At 32.9% G+C, this 21,232-nt stretch overlaps 1 protein-coding gene and 1 long non-coding RNA gene across 3 annotated transcripts; one reads left to right on the forward strand and one right to left on the reverse strand.

The window, feature by feature from the left end:
• Nucleotides 1-562: 562 nt before the first annotated feature.
• On the forward strand, nucleotides 563-7,703 carry LOC143044263 (uncharacterized). The gene is made up of 3 exons (XR_012968612.1): nucleotides 563-858; nucleotides 4,332-4,400; nucleotides 7,218-7,703. It is a non-coding gene; the product is annotated as an uncharacterized LOC143044263 (long non-coding RNA).
• A 137-nt stretch (nucleotides 7,704-7,840) lies between these two features.
• Nucleotides 7,841-20,942, reverse strand: LOC143044262 (uncharacterized). Of its 2 annotated transcripts, none has more exons than XM_076216191.1 (5): nucleotides 20,731-20,942; nucleotides 12,186-12,859; nucleotides 10,766-11,365; nucleotides 9,133-9,537; nucleotides 7,841-8,363 (listed from the first exon to the last, which is right to left on the reverse strand). In XM_076216191.1, the coding sequence occupies exons 2-5, from the start codon at nucleotides 12,817-12,819 to the stop codon at nucleotides 8,341-8,343; spliced, it is 1,662 nt and encodes a 553-aa protein (XP_076072306.1). In that variant the 5' UTR covers nucleotides 12,820-12,859; nucleotides 20,731-20,942; the 3' UTR covers nucleotides 7,841-8,340. The 2 variants fall into 2 exon arrangements, with proteins under 2 accessions (XP_076072306.1, XP_076072305.1); XM_076216190.1 differs by lacking the exon at nucleotides 20,731-20,942 and adding an exon at nucleotides 20,600-20,700.
• Between the last annotated feature and the right edge of the window lie 290 nt (nucleotides 20,943-21,232).

Consider the following 21,232-nt stretch of genomic DNA (forward strand, 5'->3'; position numbering starts at 1 on the left):
TGTGCTCTCGTCATTAAATTGGTTATATTTCTAATGCGCATTTGTCTCTGAATCCTGTTTGCTTTCTAATTGTCTTCTTTTTTCAAATTTTCTGTAACGCCTTACTCGACAGGTCATACACAGGAAAGACAAATTTCTTTTATTCTGACATTTCCATTTTTGTTTCTTTCAGTATCCCACCATCTTCCTTTTTGATGCTCCTTATACAGGTCAATCTGTATCATGTTGAAATGGGTTATTGTCTACTTGTGATGGTATTTATGGAATTAATAGACACACAAGTTTGTATTTATTTATCATTTTTTAGTATAATTAGTTATCAAAGGTACCAGGATTATAATTTAGAAGGCCAGACGCGTAAAACCATCCAAATTTGTTTTCAACAAGAACCACACGGAGGTATTCATTCTGTTTTCTAATATTAAGCCCTGGACCAGCCCATGGGAGAATTAGAACGTTACTTGCATGTTTAATTTCATTGTAAAAACATGTAAAACATTGATATGCCAATCTAGATCTATAGTGAATTTCTTATCTACATATAGTGCCTTGAACTATGCACATGTCAGATATCACAGTAAAGATAAACATTACTATCAGTAAAATGGCAAACCAAATCCTAGTCTTTGTTTTAACATTGTGTGTTCAATTTGCGAATGGGGAAGAAATTGACAATAAAAGACTATTGCTGAATGATCCGGATGTTTCAGCAGCCAGACTACTTAAAATGGAGAAATCCATACAGAAACTTACATCCGACTGTTCAAGGCCTGACACATCTGGTAACAACTGTAAATGGTACCTTGCAAACTGTGAACGCTGATCTAGCTGCCGAAAAGATGAGGACGGCACAAACAAGTAAGATACAATAAAAAAGGATGAAAATATTCGAAAAATGGGGAAAATTCGAAAGGACAAAAACACAAACCGCTACACCAAAAACTATTATAATTACTTATATTTCTTTAACTTCTATCTTCTATCTACTTTCTACTTGTGTCTATTAATTGTTGAAAAAATATCAAATATTTCGTCTACTTCTTAGAATGCATTCTCAATATAGCTATCACTCTAAGTCAATTGCATTTAATAAAATTGAGAATGGAAACGGGGAATGTGCCAAATAGACAACACCCCGACGCGAAGGCGAGCTTTATCTTTAATTTAATCTTCCTGACTGAAACACTGAACATTTAAAGTTTGAATTACATGTAGTAAAAATAGAAGAAGTGTCTGTTTTCTTTAAACGTTTGTATTCATATTTTAATCATCATTTTAAAAATAATAACTATACTTTCGCTTACTAGGCGGAAAATACCGAGGTGGTGTTGTAAAAATTGACACCTCGGTAAACTCCGGAAAATTTTCCATAAATCTTTATTATGGGTCGAATACCTTAAAGAATAATCTATATGTAAAAATCGATCCTGATTGATTACGTCACAAAGAAAGAGCACACTGTCGTTTAGATCACGTGATGAAAACCTCAGTCTGCCTACGTACAGTTTATATATATTCACAAACTAAATTTTACCACCGTTCAATTTTTATGTACTAGACAATTCATATTAGATACATTCTGAACTCAGAATGTAAGATTTCAGTCAGTTGTCTTTTGTTAACATAATTGAGTCCAACTTTCATCGAAACACAGAAACATGATAACAGATAAGATATGTTAACAGAAGGAAATCATTACTTTTACATTTAGATATTACTGCAAATCTTACTCTTGAATTTTTTGTGAAATGTCAGTAAAAGTAGACTGTATGGCAAGCCAAAGTGGACAAAAAATCATTTTCTAATATTAAGAAATCATTTTCTAATATTAAAAAATCATTTTCTAATATTAAAAAATGATTTTCTAATATTAAAAAATGATTTCTTAATATTAAAAAATGAATTTCTAATATTAAAAAATCATTTATTAATATTAGAAAATGAATTTCTAATATAAGAAATTACTTTCGATTTTCTAATATTAAAAAATGAATTTCTAATATTAATAAATGATTTTTTAATATTAGAAATTCATTTTTTAATATTAAGAAATCATTTTTTAATATTAGAAAATCATTTTTTAATATTAATAAATAGTGTTTTTCTTTTTTAATATTAGAAAATGATTTTCTAATATTAGAAAATAGCTCTTTTTGTCCACTTTGGCTTGCCATATGACTGGGGTCATTCTTGTTATTTCCTGATTGTCATTGATCTAAATTGTCTCGAAACAAGTTATTAATTCATTTTAATAATAGCTATTTGTATGATGCATTACCGAATAGTGTAAATCGAATGAGAACAACACAATAAGAAAAAGACAAACAAATTATTTCCAAACAGTACACAGGAACACGTTTGTGGAGCACAAACCACACCTAAATAAAACTAGAGGCTCTAAAGAGCCTGTGTCGCTCACCTTGGTCTATGTGAATATTAAAGGAAGCAGATGGATTCATGACAAAACTGTGTTTTGGTGATGGTGATGTGTTTGTACATCTTACTTTACTGAACATTCTTGCTGCTTAAAATTATCTCTATCTATAATGAACTTGGCCCATTAGTTTCAGTGGAAAATGTTAGTAAAAATTTACAAATTTTATTAAAATTGTTAAAAATTGACTATAAAGAACAATAACTCCTAAGGGGGTCAATTGACCATTTCGGTCATGTTGACTTATTTGTAAATCTTACTTTGCTGAACATTATTGTTGTTTACAGTTTATCTCTATCAATAATAATATTCAAGATAATGACCAAAAACAGCAAAATTTCCTTAAAACTACTAATTCAGGGTCAGCAACCCAACAACGGGTTGTCCGATTCATCTAAAAATTTCAGAGCAGATAAATGTTGACCTGATAAACAATTTTACCCCATGTCAGATTTGCTCTAAATGCTTTTGGTTTTGAGTTATAAAGCCAAAAACTGCATTTTACCCCATGTTCTATTTTTAGCCATGGCGGCCGTCTTGGTTGGATGCCTGGGTCACCGGACACATTTTTCAAACTACTAACCCAAAAGATGATTGTGGCCAAGTTTGGATTAATTTGGCTAAGTAGTTTCAGAGGAGAAGATTTTTGTAAAAGATTACTAAGATTTACGAAAAATGGTTAAAAATTGACTATAAAGGGCAATAACTCCTAAAGGGGTCAACTGACCATTTCAGTCATGTTGACTTATTTGTAAATCTTACTTTGCTGAACATTATTGCTGTTTATAGTTTATCTCTATCTATAATAATATTCAAGATAATAACCAAAAACAGCAAAATTTCCTTAAAATTACTAATTCAGGGCCAGCAACCCAACAACGGGTTGTCCGATTCATCTGAAAATTTCAGGGCAGATAGATCTTGAACTGATAAACAATTTTAGCCCATGTCAGATTTGCTCTAAATGCTTTGGGTTTTGAGTTATAAGCCAAAAACTGCATTTTACTCCATGTTCTATTTTTAGCCATGGCGGCCATCTTGGTTTGATGGCCTGGTCACCGGACATATTTTTCAAACTACTAACCCAAAAGATGATTGTGGCCAAGTTTGGATTAATTTGGCCCAGTAGTTTCAGAGGAGAAGATTTTTGTAAAATATTACTAAGATTTACGAAAAATGGTTAAAAATTGACTATAAAGGGCAATAACTCCTAAAGGGGTCAACTGACCATTTCAGTCATGTTGACTTATTTGTAAATCTTACTTTGCTGAACATTATTGCTGTTTACTGTTTTTCTCTATCTATAATAATATTCAAGATAATAACCAAAAACAGCAAAATTTCCTTAAAATTACTAATTCAGGGGCAGCAACCCAACAACGGGTTATCCGATTCATCTGAAAATTTCAGGGCAGATAGATCTTCACCTGTTTAATAATTCTACCCCATGTCAGATTTGCTCTAAATGCTTTGGTTTTTGAGTTATAAGCCAAAAACTGCATTTTACCCCTATGTTCTATTTTTAGCCATGGCGGCCATCTTGGATGGTTGGCCGGGTCACCGGACACATTTTTTAAACTAGATACCCCAATGATGATTGTGGCCAAGTTTGGTTTAATTTGGCCCAGTAGTTTCAGAGGAGAAGATTTTTGTAAAAGTTAACGACGACGACGGACGACGGACGACGACGGACGACGGAGGACGACGACGGACGACGACGGACGACGACGGACGCCGGACGCCAAGTGATGAGAAAAGCTCACTTGGCCTTTTAGGCCAGGTGAGCTAAAAATAAAATAAAAAACAAAAAAGTGTGCGTGGAGAGGGTGGTGGTTGCTCGGGAAATAAATAGAATATAATAAACTATGTGGTCAGATTAAATTACTGCATTTTATAGCCCATGGTTCAACGTATGTTCGATGGGGAAGAAGTAGATGTCCTTCAAATGCAGAAATAGTGTACTCAGGTATGTAAGTAAATTGAATTAACAAAAGAGAAGAAAATATGAAAAATTTAAATTAATAAACAATAATGTGTTTTCGTACTATCATTTTCTATGTTCAGTGGACCGTGGAATGGGATAAAACTCTAATAAGGCATTAAAATTAGAAAGATCATAATTATCATAGGGAACATGTGTAACTAGAAAACATAATGCCAATAAATGGGGTATAACAAAACCTGTCTCTTTGTGAACTTATATGTTATAGCCTACTTTTAATACCAATCTAGTCATATCCAACCAAGTCAGACATCACGTGACTTTTGTGACGTGTACAAGCCGCCATTTTGTATTATATTGCCCCATATAAAATGCACAGGTGCTTCAATAAAGATCATTTTTCTCATTAACCTGACCAGTTTTCTAACGTTTGCAAATCAATCATTGATATTCAAACATATTTCTATCAAACAATATCGGTCTTAACAGTTTAATTTTTGATTAAAATCTGGTCATTTTAGCCTCGTAAAAACATGTACTTTTTCTCATTTTTCTCCGTTGACTCAATGCTAAATGTACCGATACCAATGTCACTTGCACAGCAAATACAGTAATTCCGTTAATAAAATTAAAACTTTGCATATCAATTGAGTATATTAAAACATATATCTGCCTTATCTGGCGAAAATACTATTCAAAACAGTTTAATTTCTGTCAAAAATCGATTTAAAAAAGTGAATATTTTGGGATTTTTAAAAATGGCGGATGATGTATATATGGAAATGTTGCATCAAATCAAGGATTTGTATAGAAAAATCTTCTTGATTTAATTAAATTTTTCATGTAAAATCTCTGATGCTTTTGTTATATTTCTTTGGTGATATTTCGATATAATTGATATTTAAAATTTCTTGATAAAATAAATATGATTTTGAGTGTGACACGGGAACATTTTTTTGACGGTAAAGCAATGTTATTTCTCTTATACTGCACTCACTCTATTTTAGCAGTCAAAATGCGTTGACCGTATATTTCTATGTCATATACAGTCACTGACCTGATATCACTTTTCATCATGAATATTTAAATAGAAATTGCAGAAATCATAATTAATAAGTCATACGACCTATTCTACCTGTTCTTGTTTCCAATGTATACAACGACTTTAACTTATTTCTTCTGCAATTTTTAGAAGAAAAAAACATATTTCACTTGTTAATAATTTTGGTTTGCAAACTACAAATCACCACATTTTGTGCTTCTTGATGATATTTTAGTTCATTCTCAAACAACTTCGTTCACCATCGACTGCGAATTTTAACAGGTAATGTACATTTCATCGTGTTGTATATTTCTCCGTATTGTATATTTCTCAGCCTGTATGATATAAGGCCTTCTTATGAAAGGGGAAGTTTCCCAATATTTAAATCAAATAATAAATTGAAAATGTCCTTGTTTCTAAGCCTCATCCTTATATCGTTGATATGTCAAGTCAATGCACTATTATATAGACAATAATAGTGCATTGACTTGACATATCAACGATATAAGGATGAGGCTTAGATAATAGTGCATTGACTTGACATATCAACGATATAAGGATGAGGCTTAGAGACAGGGAAATGCCGAGCTAATTCCCCGTTTCGGGCCGATCTTTATATCGTTGATATGTCAAGTCAATGCACTATTATTGTCTTTATACTGCAATATAAAAAAAAAAATTCCAATTGTTGTTTAATGCGTTAAGGTTATATATTTGATTTAAATATTGGTGAAATCCCATTTAAAAAGGCCTCATATCATGCTCGCGGAAAAATATACAACACAATGAAATGTACATTACCTGTTGAACCCCACACTCGATGATGAACGAAATTGCTTGAGTATGGACTTAAATATCAGCCATAAGCATAAAACATAATATTTAAAGGTTGCATGCAAACAAAAAATATTAACTTGAAATGATATAGTTTTTTTCAAATAATTGCAAAACTTGAACAAGGCTGCGTCGTTCCACGCATCGTTGTATGCATTGGAAACAAGAACAGGTTGCAGAGGTCGTATGAATAATTAAATATTATTTCGGCAACTTCTATTTAAATATTCATGAGGAAAAGTGATATCGGGTCAGTGACTGTATATGACATAGAAATATACAGTCAACGTATTTTGACTGCTCAAATAGAACGAGTGCCGTATAATGTTAATCAACAATAGCATGTTGTTGTCATGATGTGAATGTAGTATATGCCGCTGGACGTTAATACATTTATTTATCCAACTATGTGAAGAAAAGAAGGAAATATAGGAAATGTGATATGATTCAAAATGATACAACTAACACACCGTGATAAAAAGGCTTGTATGTTGGAAAATTTCCCTTTATGTAGGTCATATTTTGTAGTATACAACAAATAAAAGTGAAACCGAAACACTTAAAACAAATTGAAAATTTGAAGAAAAAAAATTAATACAAATTTACTTGTTTTTTTCGTAAAGTCACACCAAATAACAAATACGACTTAATTTTATGGTACTGCTAAACACTTCATACCTTTTTTGAAAGGTTAAACCTGTCAATATTTAGATTAGACTTTCAACATTATTTGGTGATTATCAGATTTGTTTTGTAAAGGAACTGTTCATTTTTTAAAAATAAATGAAGGCCGTTAGTTTTCTCGTTAGAATTGTTTTACATTGTCATTTTGGGGCTAGTTATAGCTGACTATGCGGTATGGGCTTTGCTCATTGTTGAAGGCGTACGGCGGTGACATATATATTGCTAATTTCTGTGTCATTTTGGTTTCTTGTTAAACTTCTCATTTTTTCATTATGGTTAAGGTTATGCTGCTGGGAACGTATACAACCAAGGTTCCTACTATGGAGGACCGTCTAATACACTGTGTCTCCCAAACGATCCTGAACTAAGTAATCGAACTACCCCTGGAAGTTCATTCATATACGGTACAGAATACCAAGAAAATTCCTTTGGAACGAAATCTCTCGACGAGGATGTGCCATGCGCTGTTTGTCGCAATCCGAACAGTTCTTCCTCATTAATGATCCCTGGACGTAAAACTTGTTACGCTGGATGGCAAAATGAGTATTATGGATATTTAGCTTCCGGATGTTCTTCGTGCAAAGCATCTTCATTTATCTGCGTTGACGTGCAACCGGAATACATTCCGAGTGGAGAGCGCAACGACAACGGCCATCTCCTTTATATGGTTGGTACCAAATGTGGCGCACTTCCTTGCCCACCTTATCATGACAAACTTGAATTATACTGCGTTGTTTGTTCAAAATAAAAAAAAGTTGTATTTGGCATACTTCTTTTAATTCATTTTATCCTGCAATTGGGTGTTCTACAGATTCAGCCCTACAGATATCGCTATGCTGTATCCATACGTATTATTTTTCGTGGTTGGTATTAGGTTGTCGTTAGGAAATTAATAAGGAGCCTAGAGTATATAAATAATTTATTTTCGGTTGAACAGAGTGAATTGAGAAAATAAGTAAAATTAGCACCATTAATGTTTTTGTAAGGTAAACATGTAGCATTTACACATAACATACAGAATAATAAGGTTACAAATGCGCACAGCGATAGCAAAATAAACTACCATTGACCCCTTTTTTTCTTGTAACGGCAGTATTGTCAACTTTCTTTGAACTTTAATTAAAAATAAAACTGCTAACAGCTTACAAACTTTGGGAATCGTTTCAAAGATAACTATTCCATGTATTCACTGTGTGCCAAGTCGTTTAAGCGCATACATAACACGTTTGGAGTATGAGGTTAGAGTTATGTTTTTATGGGTTAGAAAAGTGTAATATGTTACCAATTAGAAATCAGTACCATCAATGAAAATAGCAGCATTTAAAGTCATATGGTATGTTTCCGAGCATTAATTTAAATACATCTCCATATTTACAAACATAATTTCTTTTCTAGATACAAAGTTTATGCTGCATCATTGTTAACACCTGCAAAGATAAAAAAAACAAAACAAAAACATTACAAATGAGCGTATTGGTTAAAGGGCTGTTTAACAGTGAAATACGTCATGAAACTTTCAAATTGGGTTCTGTTATGGGCCAGTTGAAATAAATACTATACCCATTAAGACGGCATTTAGGTCTGTTTGATTCTGAAACACTACAGAAACAAATAAAAAAATAGAAGAAATAGACACAACCATTGTTAAACATGGAACACCACCAGCATATAATCAACACTATACGTGTACCAAACATTTCGTTTTATCGCGAAAAATTGAAATGGGATCTATACAATTTTATATAGTAATACAACGACACACTACTGGAAAGAAGTTAGTTCATTAAATCATAATTTTGGTCAAAAATTTTACCGGGATAATTTTATAAAAACATATTGTTTCAGGTGAAATCAATTTTCACCTACTGTGTCTGTTAGATAGAACAAAGAATGGAAACGGATAATGTGTCGAGGAGACAACAATCTAAACGAAAAGCAGAAAACTTTCCAAGGCTACCAACGAGTCTTAAATGCAGCCAGATAATGACAAACCCGGAGGCTGGCTTCCCTATTTGGGATAGGCGCAAAAATACAGCGGGGTTTAACAAGTTTTGTGTGATGACAATTAGGGAGACTGTTCCTGAGTTATGGGAAACTTTATTCACCCCCTTATCTGATACCTTCGAAATCTTACGTATGAATCATAGATATAAAACCCATATACATATGATATATAACTATTTCATATATAGTTACCTTTGGGACTGTCCGTTGTTTTCAACGCTATATGATCGTCTGACAAAACTGGTTGGTCTAACATTGTCTCTCGAAGTTCACGACTTAAATTTGACATATGAGTTTGATGCTGTTGGGATCGTTGCAGCGCCATCTCTGAAGCTTCTTGTGTTTCTCTTGTCATATTTTCAACAAATGCGTTAAATTCCGCAGAAAGAGATTCAACTAAATTCATGTCTTCTAATGCAGCCTTTATTTGATCTGACAATGCATCTATTTTATTTGCATTTGAAGTTGCCTTTTCAGTAGTAGTTTGTTGAAAAAGCGCCAACTCGTTTTTATATTGTTCCTGTGCCAAATCAATCGCAGTATATATTGACTCCATCTTTTTCTTCTTATGATATTCCTGATTTATTTTGTACTGCTCTAAAATACATTGAAGAGCAGTTTTAAAGTTCAAGACATAGTAAAATAAGTAATAGAGAGTCTCCCATGGTTTGGAAATAAATTGAAAATAACGGAAAATTTAAATTATGTTTAAATGTTTAATAAAATGTAGTACTCAGTCTGGGAATGTATTTCAAACGAACTAAGTTATTTTTACCTATCAGACAACAGACGTAACTATACTGCATTTTGTTAAACGTTGTTATCCGGATGACGTAAAAGTATTATCTTAAAACTTGAGATATTGACCTTTAAATATGGCGTGCTGATATAAATATATTTGATTAATTACCGTCACGCAAGTTTCAATAAATATCGATGTGTTTGGTATTAGAATAATGTATATGTTACATTGTCAATTACAAAATGTATTATGAGTGCATTGCTAATGTAAATCCCTATTTTTAATAATGATATTTCCTCTGACCTCTCAGAACAACATTACAACAACAGACCTTTTACCTTACAATCGTCAAAACAGTACACATCATATCTCAAAACTTAGCTCAGGATTAATTTGATAAGTTAAAATATTAAGAGTTGTCGTTCTTCCTACTGAATATCAGTTTATACTATAGTAAATGATATTAAGATTAATATATAAAATTAAGATGGGGTATAATTGCCTATGAGACAAGTCTCCTCAAGAGACCAAATGACGCAAAAATATACAACTATACGGCCCTCAACAATGAGCAAAACATATACCACATAGTGAGTTATTAAAGTGTAATACCACTAAATCCTAAAATAGGTCGAAATGAAATATTTCCTTGAATTTGACATTTGTAGGTAATTAATTCTACATTTATTGCAGTCAATTTGTTTTAGTCATAAACATATATCTTTGGTATTTCAAAGCACCATTATGTTTTGGGGGTTCTATAAAATATTTTGGAAACTGGAGGTTACATGGTTACTAAATCTTGCACACAGGTTAAAAAGATGTGAGAATGTGATTAGTTAACTTCTCTAATGATGGTTTTTTTTTACATGCAATTACATGTTATGTGAAAAATGCATAGACAGCATATTTAAAGGACAAAGGCAGTATCTAAACTTGTTGACAATCTGTTTTCATTATCATTTAAGTCAAATAATGTTTATTATTCAAGAAAAATACAGTTGACAGTGACCTACAAATAATGAATCACAATTCATCTTCGTTAGAAAATATAACAGCTTAAATATCAACTATTAATTTTACCTTTTTCTTCCTGTGTTAAATTGTCCATTTCTAATGTTTCTATCTTGTCCTGATGTACGTCTGTTCTTTTGTTCAATGTTTTTATATTTTCATGTGAAGTGTCTGTAATTTCTTTCAGTGTTCCTATCTGTTCTGTGTGTACAGTCGTATGTTCTTCTAACTCCACTATTCGATCCCTGTGTTGATTTGTCTGTTCTTCCAATGTACCGATCTTACCCTGGTGTTGGTCTGTGAGATCTTCTAATGATCCGATCATATTTTGATGTTCGTCTGTTGTGTCTTCCAAGTTTTCTATTTTTATTTCATGCTCATCAACTGAAACTTCTAAATTTTCTATTTTGACTTCATGGTCGTCAGTTTTAGCATTTAAATTCTCAGTCTTGTAATCATTTTTTTCAGTGACATCTTCTAGTGCTTTGATCCTCAAGATTTGTGAACAGGTACTCTGTTCTAAAGTCTTAATGTTCTGCTGATGTTGTTCTGTAACCTTTTCCAATGTCTCTGTTCCACTTTTGCATTTACTTGCTGTATTCTTTATGTCGTTGTCAAGTGACTGAATACTTACCTTATGTTCATTCAGTGTAATTTTTAAATCTTGTTCTAAAAAAGAAAACTATTCGTATTATTCAAGTAACGAAAACTAGCTTGCAGGTTGTCTTCGTATATTTTCAATGAGTTTTTGATCATTAAAGGGAAAATTTTATCTCAAAATGTACTGTGATCAATAAACAGAATCTTGATGAAGTCATCACGTAGCAAAAGTGAATTAAATTTTACAACCATAAAAAATCTGACATATGCATAAGACCATAAAATCCAAATGTATTTCAGACTAACCATGAAAATCACGTAAAACGAACTTATTCTTATTACATTTTTTTTTTCTAATGTCACTCAATTTTAAGCTTTCACTTTTAAAAAAAATAAATATAAATGGTGTGATAAATATTTTAAGACGAGTTCAGTATGAAAGAAAAAAGTAAAATCGCAAAAATACTGAACTCAGAGGAAAATCAAGGTGAAAGTCTATAATCACATGGCAAAATCAAATAACAAAACGCATCAAAAACGAATGGACAAGAACTGTCATATTCCTGACTTGGTACAGGCATTTTCAAATGTAGAAAATAGTGGATTGAACCTGGTTTTATATCTAGCTAAACCTCTCACTTGTATGACAGTCGCATCAAATTCCATTATATTGTCACCGATGCGTGAACAAAACAAACAGACACAATAGGTAAAAAGGTAAAAAAATAGGGGTACAGCAGTCAACATTGTGTTATCATCTAAATCACTATACAAACAACAAATGTAACGAAGAAGCACAAGAACATTCAGTCACATTATTTATATTTACAATGAAGCATGCTCAATGTAAAAGAGTCGTAGCATCATACAAAGTAAAAATTATGCGTACCTTGTTCTTCGATCATCTGAACTGTATTTTTCACCAGGGAAATTTGTTCTTTAAATGTATTTTCATTTTTCATAAGGATTTCCAGATTTTCCAAATACATCTTTTCTGTTTCTATGTCCATGCAACATGATTCTAAATGCTCAAATGTCGACACAAACTCATTCTTTGCTGTTCCGAGGTATATTTCTAGCCTTCCGGATATGGATTTGAAGATTGTGAAGTAATCCGTTAATTCCTGGTCTGTTACCAGTATATTGCCCCGGTGAAGAACTTCATTACGTTTCCTTCGAATACGCTCAATATCGTCGCCAACAGTTAGCTCCAATGGTGTCGGGTCTGCTGGGAAATCCCACCCTTGAGTTGGAGGAGGAACCAAATTTAGATTTCGAATTAACTTGTAGCATAATGATATATCTAGATTTCTATAGCCATTTAACTGTACACCAGTGATCTGTTTCCATTCATGTGCTCTTAAATACCGTGATAAAGATTTGTTTGCATTAACATGCATAGACAACAAGTGAGGTGGCTCTTTAATGGTAAGTAGCTTCTGAAGAACGTTTGGTAGTTCACTTTGTGCTGCACACCCAAGACGAGCATAATTGGTAAATGACGATTTAGCTGCACTAGCCATTTCACTGAAGTGGTAGTGCTATAGATGAAATTCAATTAATCTGTCAAAAATCAATAGTAAAGTTTGATAAAAAAAACAATTGAATTAATTATACAGTTATATGATAAGATCAAAGTCCAACAACCGCACATAATAAATCTATGAATATCATTCAACAGTAACTTTTAGATTATACTTTATTTTACGACGTGTCTTCGTTATGAGGGATATCTTGTTTTGTGCCAAAAAAACAAACCCACCAAAAACGTTCTTATGAAATAACTGACAAGATGGTAGTCACTGGAAAGCATGACCAGATCTTTTTCTGCGATTTAAAATAATTATAGATATTATATGATTGCCAATGAAACAACTATATTTTATCTATTTAAGAATTACATGAAAACTACGGCACATTGTTAAACAGATTGATTGCATAACGCGAATGATATTTCACGTTGTATTTGAATTATTCAAACACTTTCTTCGGTCTTTAAAGTGTATTTAGACCTGTCATAATACACAACGTAATAGTTAACTTAAGTAATTTAGCTTTACATAAAATTGTTCATCGTTAGAGTTAGAGCTGAGGACGTTTTCTATCTTTTTAATATAATATGTTCGCCATATAAGTGCGAGGTTTGGCATGCCACAAAACCAGGTTCAACCCACCATTTTTTCCTTTAAAAATGCCCTGTACCAAGTCAGGAATATGGCCATTGTTATATTATAGTTCGTTTCTGTGTGTATTACATTATAACGTTGTGTCGTTTGTTTTCTCTTATTTTTGAGTGTAAATTCACATTGCGATAAGACGTGTCACTGTACTTGTCTATCCCAAATTCAGGTATTTGGTTTTGATGTTATATATATATGTTATATTTGTTATTCTCGTGGAATTTTGTCTATGTGTGTTACATTTTAGTGTTATGTCGTTGTTCTCCTCTTATATTTAATGCGTTTCCATCGGTTTTAGTTTGTTACCCCGTTTTTGTTTTTTGTCCATGGATTTATGAGTTTTGAACAGCGGTATACTACTGTTGCCTTTATCTAAAAGTAGAACACCACACGGCATAAAGCTCAGGTGGTTAACTTTTTATTTTTTTATTTTCATTTATTGTCTAAAAGAAATGCACTATCAAATAACCTTATTCTCAGACACTATCTACAATTTTATCTATTTGTTTTGATTCATATTCAAAATTAGTATATATATCAATATATGATCCGTTCATCCTATTTCGACTCTTTAAATTTAGAGGGTCTATCCTGAATTGAGCATTGTTGAGGTAAGTTATTATCGAAATGCAGATATGGTGTACAAATCTTTGCACCTCATTTTTTTGGTATACCTTCTTCTCCGCAAGTTAATTGTTTTCTGTTTGGCATTGAAATAATAGTTAAGATCCATGTTACATCTCGTGATCAATTTATTTGGCAATCGTCAATGGCAGTCAGCAGGTTTAAGGACATCCGTTGTTCGACCTGTTTGTCAAATGTGTTTTGTTAAAATATACTTTTTACTCCTCTTGGTCTTTTGGAAAATGTTGTTTGTGTTGTATTTAGACCCCTGGGTGAAAGCTTCAGATTGGCCTATCTTATCCTCTCGAATACCAAGTGTAAATTCTGCAAGTGCTCTTCATACGTCCTACCATAAATGATGATATCAACAATAAAGATGCAACATATTTTTCAGGTTGTAATATGCAATGCAATCCTCCATCAGTCTCTGGTATGTTACTGGAGAGTTCGTAAGTCCAAAAGGCATCCTGTTAAACTCGTAAAAGCCAAGCGGTCCCATTAAGAATGCAGTACGCTCCTTATGGTCTTCCAAAATCTCCACCTGATGATAACCGGACTTCATATCGACGACAGAGAAGAATTTATTGCCTGCACAGCAATCTAAGTAATAGCTCTTCTGTCCTTAGTTCGTCACTATCATGTTTACTAGTCCATACACATTCTTAGCTGTCCATTCTTCTTTCTAACAATGACAATGGCTTATGCAAATGGTGAAAGTGATGGTCTAATAACTCCCATGTCCAAAAATTGTCTTAAATGAGATCTAACTTCATCATACATTGACCGGTGGAATTCTTCTGTATCGGTGTTTAAATGTAGTCTCATCAAGCAGATCTATTCGATGTTTAACTCTGTTCGTGTGTCCTAAATCATATCCTCTACTAAAAATATCTGTGTATCTCAATATGAGTTGTGTTCCTTCCTCTAGTTGTTCATTTGTGAGGTCACTCGGGTTATATCAACTTCTTCAAGTAACTTCATATCTTTTTACTTTGTATCGGTTGGTTGTGCTTCTATAGTAACTGGTTGAACTTTACAAATAATGGCCTTTGGTGGTATGGTTATGGTTCTTGTTGTGACATTAGATAATCTGACTGTAAGTGTTCCATTTTCTTATACTGATAATTCCTAACAGTTGGTTCTGTGTCAATTTCTTTGTAATCTTCCGCCAAAATAGTCGATTGAATAATAGATGGTGTTGTTTTGTACGGTATCTCTTTGTCATAATAGCCAAAAACTTCAGTGGTGGTATTCGGAAGAAGGGTTATTCTTTTACATGTTCTTATTACAGCTACTCTGTTGTTGCTCTTTGTTAACTCCCTTTCCCTCATAGTTAAACATCTAAATGTCATATTCCATGGTGTTGTTAAAGCGGCATTCTGCAAGAATCTTGCTCCCTGTTCCTCTTTCAAGTAAAACATCATGGTGTCTAATATGCTAGTTTAAATTAAAGCTGGTACATGTTGGCTATATCTACTATCAGGTACTACTAGCATTGTTCCTTGTTGTCTATGGTTCCATATACGCTATCTAGATATAATACTTCCATTAGTTGGTCAATAGGTTTCTCCATTCCCTGATGCATAACTAATCTAGCTGCTGATCCTGTAAGTGATCGTCGAATAGCAAATTCCTTTTGCTGTTTTCTATAAGATGGGTCCATGAGCATCATCCTTATAACATCATAACGCCAGATGTCATATTGAAGATCTCCTTTGTTGTCTCCACCCGAAAAGCATCGAACTTTCGGCGGATGAGAAAATACTGTAGTTGATTTTTCTTGTACTAGTATTGGTTTCTCCTCTGGTTTCAACTTCGGAACTGTTTCTTTTGATGGTAGTGTCAAACTCATCTTACTTGGTTTCATTTCCTTCTCAGAAAACTTCTCTGCGTTGAAATAACTTACCCATTCATTCAGTTCTTTAGCGTTACTGCCTTTGGGTTTGAGACCCATAGTTTCAAATGTATCAATCATCATCTTGAATTGTAATAATTCCTTCAACGAAGGACTGACTGGTAGTCCTGGGCTGGTTGGTTTCGTAGGTGAACTGCCTCCACTAGCCATGACGATGTCTTATACCAAATATCAACGTAGATGACATGCCTCCACTAGCCATGACGATGTCTTATACCAAATATCAAATATGTACAAATAATCAAATGATCAACAAGTCTAAAAATAAAATGCAACTATGTATGAACTGAATTATCAGCACTGTATACTTACCTCTAAATCTATAACTTTAATAAATTAGTCTGCAACGCGATAACCGATATAATCTGACTAAACGGTCTACGCTCTCAATATCCACGTAAGTAACAAGTACTGAATCTAGTAAAACGTACAAAAAAATATAGACTGGACCCTAACTTCACTCAATGTAACCTGTACCTAGCCTTCACACGAAAAGAAAACAACTAACTGAACCTGTAGACGTATAAGTATCAGCTGAAATTCAAAGTTTCAATCAGGTATGCAGGGTGTGTAAGGTACTAGGTAATTATGATGTTAGTATAAGGATACATGCAAGTGCACGGTTTTATTCAACTTCAAACCAGTCAAGTCATTTTGTATCAATTATTAAGTAATTTAATGTTTAACTTCTCAAAAAACCCTTTTAAATACTCAAATCAAATTTTAAACTCTAATTTAAAATAAAGTTAAAGTAATTTAACCTTTTAAATTATTATTATTTAAATTAGTCCGAGATTACTCTGACGTCCAACGGCTGTTTTGCCAGACAAGCTGGGGCGTCCCACGGCCCCAGCTTGTCTGGCAAAACAGCCGTTGGACGTCAGAGTAATCTCGGACTATATTTAAATGTGTATAAACTCAAGAGACAACAATAACAAAAGTTTAAGCATAAATCATCACAACATATAACATGTATAAACCAGTGGCGGATCCAGCCATTTTAAAAAGGTGGGGTCCCAACCCAGAGTAAAGGGGGGGGGTCCATTTATATGCTCCCATTCAAATGCATTGATCGGTCAAAAAAAGGGGGGTTCCAACCCCCGGACCCCCCCCCCCCCCCGGGGCGATGATCCTTTTGTACTTTTCGTAAACATACACAAAACAACACAATATTCAATATACTACAATACAACGTATAACATGTATATAATACAATATGTCTACCAAGTATCAACAAACAACACACAATATTTATACATATATATATAAACACCAATATAGCACTATATTCAATGCGGTATAAGTGCAAGTGTCTGTGCGTATGTGTATATATGTGTACACAAGTTCAATGTGTATCGGTGAAACTAAATCGAACTAATCCTGTTTACAAAAAAAAAATCAGACACCTAAACCAAATGTCAGTTGGGTATCTTACCCTATAAATCGCAATGCAAATTCACAAAGTTTTACTGTAAATTCAAAGTTTGTAAAAATATATATATATAAATCAAAACTACTTTTTAAACAAAAAACAAAAAAATGTTTTTCTTAAATTGGACATCCGGTTCCAGTCGAAGATGGCCTTGACCTTGGGTGTGTCTGTGGATGGGGTCGGGTATGAAGGGTGTGATACTAATGTACAAACTTTATCCGAGACTAAGTTTACAAGTGTCACAAAGCGTGTTAAATAATCACAAAATTTCAATCAAATGTTAAAACTCAACACGATACTAATCTTAATATTTTTCAAATAATAACGACGTGGTTTACTTGTTTAACAAAGCACTTATTCTAATGCACAAAATTTGTCCCAATCGCTATTGTTTTCTCAAAATTTCTATGTTATTTTACATTAATAGCAACCACAACTTCAAGCGGTGTTACACAAACATCATGAACATCTATAATTCTAAAATTACGAGGTCCAATTTGTCAGCCGTCATCACGTAAAAACGACGAATCAAAGAATTCAGCTTTATATATAACTAATATAGTACAAAGGTGTAGATTAAAAATTACACCACTCCAGGCCCTTTTGTTTTCCACGTAATTAATATTGCCAATAATTAAGAAGTTCCGGGTCGAGTCCAATACCGATACCAATAGTATATTCACCTGTTACCTATAACCTTATCTGTACGTTCCGCATCTAACAGGTGCACCACCAAACGGTGCATTTAGGATTATGCTATATACACGGATCATAATCACAGGGTTGACACTACTAAATTCAATCATTGTCAAATTGTTACCTATCGTAGTATTTTAATCAGTAAGACTTTCTAAGATAACAATACGAATACTAAAAATCTGGACTAAAAATAAGGTGTATATAGGAACCGTTTTCAATTTGTTATCGGGCATGACATAAAACAGTGAATCAAATAATTCAACTTTATTTATAACTAACATAGGACAATGCTGTTGATTAAAAATTACTCCATTCCAGGACCTTTTGTTATCCAAATAATTAATATTACACATAAAACAGTGAATCAAATAATTCAACTTTATTTATAACTAACATAGGACAATGCTGTTGATTAAAAATTACTCCATTCCAGGACCTTTTGTTATCCAAATAATCAATATTACCAATAATTGATAAGTTCCAGTTCGACGGGTTCAAACAGAAAGATTTGAAAGCAGAGAAAACTGTGTATCTTATTATCGGCATGACTTTATCAGATAAAAAAATAATACTAAAATAAGGCTTGCGCATAGTTATATACTTTAATTCAGTCACACGTCTTTTAGCGCTAATACATGTATGTCCTAAATGAAATCGATAACGTTTACGGCAATTCTATTAAGAGGGAAGCAATTGATGAGGTAGCCATTTATTAGTATTAGTTTGTTCAATGCCGGTTGTTAATGATTATCATAATTGCAAATTTAATCTGTATCATATGAATTAAATTTTGACTGAAATTGCTTATTGTCCAGTTGCAAGTATTTCATGCTCATTAATACCGAACATACAAATAATTAAAGGTAGTTGAATTAAGTGTTTACTGTGTAAATTATTTGTTTATTATAAACTCCGGTGATGTCTTTTATATCAATCCGACGGCGATCGTTCAGCATTATTTACTTCCAATTATTCAACATTTCTGATATTTTAAAAGCTCATAAAATCATAAACTGTTATTCAGTTATTTTTAATAAATTTTAGGTTTCGAGCATCACTTTAGACACACGATTAAACATAACGTCCAGTGCCAAATATTTCATGCATTACTTGAATGACATCATGTTAAAAATTTAGATAGGTTTTACAACTGTATTATCATACCGGGAACCAGTCTTCATTTGTCAACACTGGTATCTCGCAGTACTTTGATAGTGAACAAATGTATTCTGCGGAATTGTTTAGTAAAACTCCCTGGACGATATGACCAGCTACAAATATTACAATAAAGAAGATATCGTTGATTACAGAAACAATCCTGCTATGAACAAAGGGACTGCTGTTTTAGTTGCGGTTTCTAGCGAAGAGGAGTAGTTACAAATAGATAAGTGTCCTAGACGAGGCACATTTTATAAGATGATATAACAGACTTCTGTTTTCAAATAAACAGACACTAGATGAGAATGGCACAATAAAAATGTATTTTTACTAATTGCAAATTAAATTTGTACTGTATCTATTAACTTTAGACTGTTGATTGCGTATTTTAACGGTTGCAAGTATTTCATGCATATTTAGAGAGCACATACAAGTTTTAATGTTTTAATGTTTTTACAGTTGTAGTGTATAAATTAACTTTAAACTATTGATTGCGTATTGTCCAGTTGCAAGTATGTCATGCATATTTAGAGAGAACATACAAGTTTTAATGATTTTACATTTCTAGTGTATAAATTAACTTTAAACTGGTGATTGCGTATTGTCCAATTGTTTCATGCATATTTAGAGAGAAAATAAATGTTCTAATGCGCAGAGAAAGGGACATTTTGACCAGGTATATGTACAGTTAATATAAACATGTTTGCTTATAATTTACATACGACATAGACGAAATGACGCCCCCACTTTTGAGGGCCCTCATGGGGTTTTTGATTATGTGATTACTTGGCCGTTTTTTTAATGATTATTTGATTATTAAGCCAAATATTTCATGATTATTTGATTACCTAGGACTGTATTTTTAGTTTATGATTATTTGATTACTAAAGATAAGCAAATATTTAATGATTATGTGATTATATTGGCAAAAAAATGGTGATTATGTGATTACTAGGACCCCCATGAGGGGCCTCACTTTTACCCAGCTTGTACTGCCGGTTTAAAAAAGACCTTACGACTTTATCTTTATTTTTTAATGAAATGGTAAAATTATTATCATTAATGAAATAGCAATAGCCAAATAACGCTTGATATGGACACATTTGGGAGATTGGACACGTTTAGGGGTAAGTTGAAAAATGGACACGTTTGGGCGCCCATATATGTTTTGCAGTTCAGTGACGTCGATGTGGACACGTTTTGGGGAATCGGACACGTTTGGGGGGAAGGACACGTTTATGAGTGTTACATATATATAAATAGATAAATGTAATACATAAAATATAAATGCAAACCTTTACAATGAATATATAAGTCAATCTCAAGCAGTCAATCGCTGTACAAAACACGTTTTTCCTTTCACCGGATGTTGATGTAGATTACGGTCGAGTGCACTGATAAAAGATGTACTTAATAACTAACTTACTAATCTTATTCAGTATAAAATCCAGTACAAAAGGATCATCGCTGAAACCATAGATGTAATACCCATAGATACAGTTCGCCAAAAGTTCCCCACTGTTCTCTATTGTTAGATAAAAAGAACCATGACCAAATTGACTGTCTTTGATGTTTCATGTGTGTTGTACTCAATCAAGTAACTGTAGCCACATCTCTTATATGTTGATCTCATTGACCAGTGTAATAGATTTTCTTAAATGTCTTCTCGAGTTATGTCCCTTCTGTTGTTAAATGATGTCTATTTTTAGCGCACTGGACAGACAAATAAAATGGTCAAAAAATGAATGAAATCGATCAAAAATGGCGCATTTTACAAGTGAAATATTGAACTAAATTGAAAAATGTATTTTTTAGGCTCGTATCTTTATATTTTATAAAAATTGTGTTCCTGTTAGTTCCTGAAAATGGGAATAGCACGTTGTTGAACTTTTAAAATACACCTTTTCTTTGATATGCTTGTTCAATGT

The sequence above is a fragment of the Mytilus galloprovincialis genome, chromosome 9 (genome assembly GCF_965363235.1).
Source record: "Mytilus galloprovincialis chromosome 9, xbMytGall1.hap1.1, whole genome shotgun sequence".
Taxonomy (NCBI): Eukaryota; Metazoa; Mollusca; class Bivalvia; order Mytilida; family Mytilidae; genus Mytilus; species Mytilus galloprovincialis.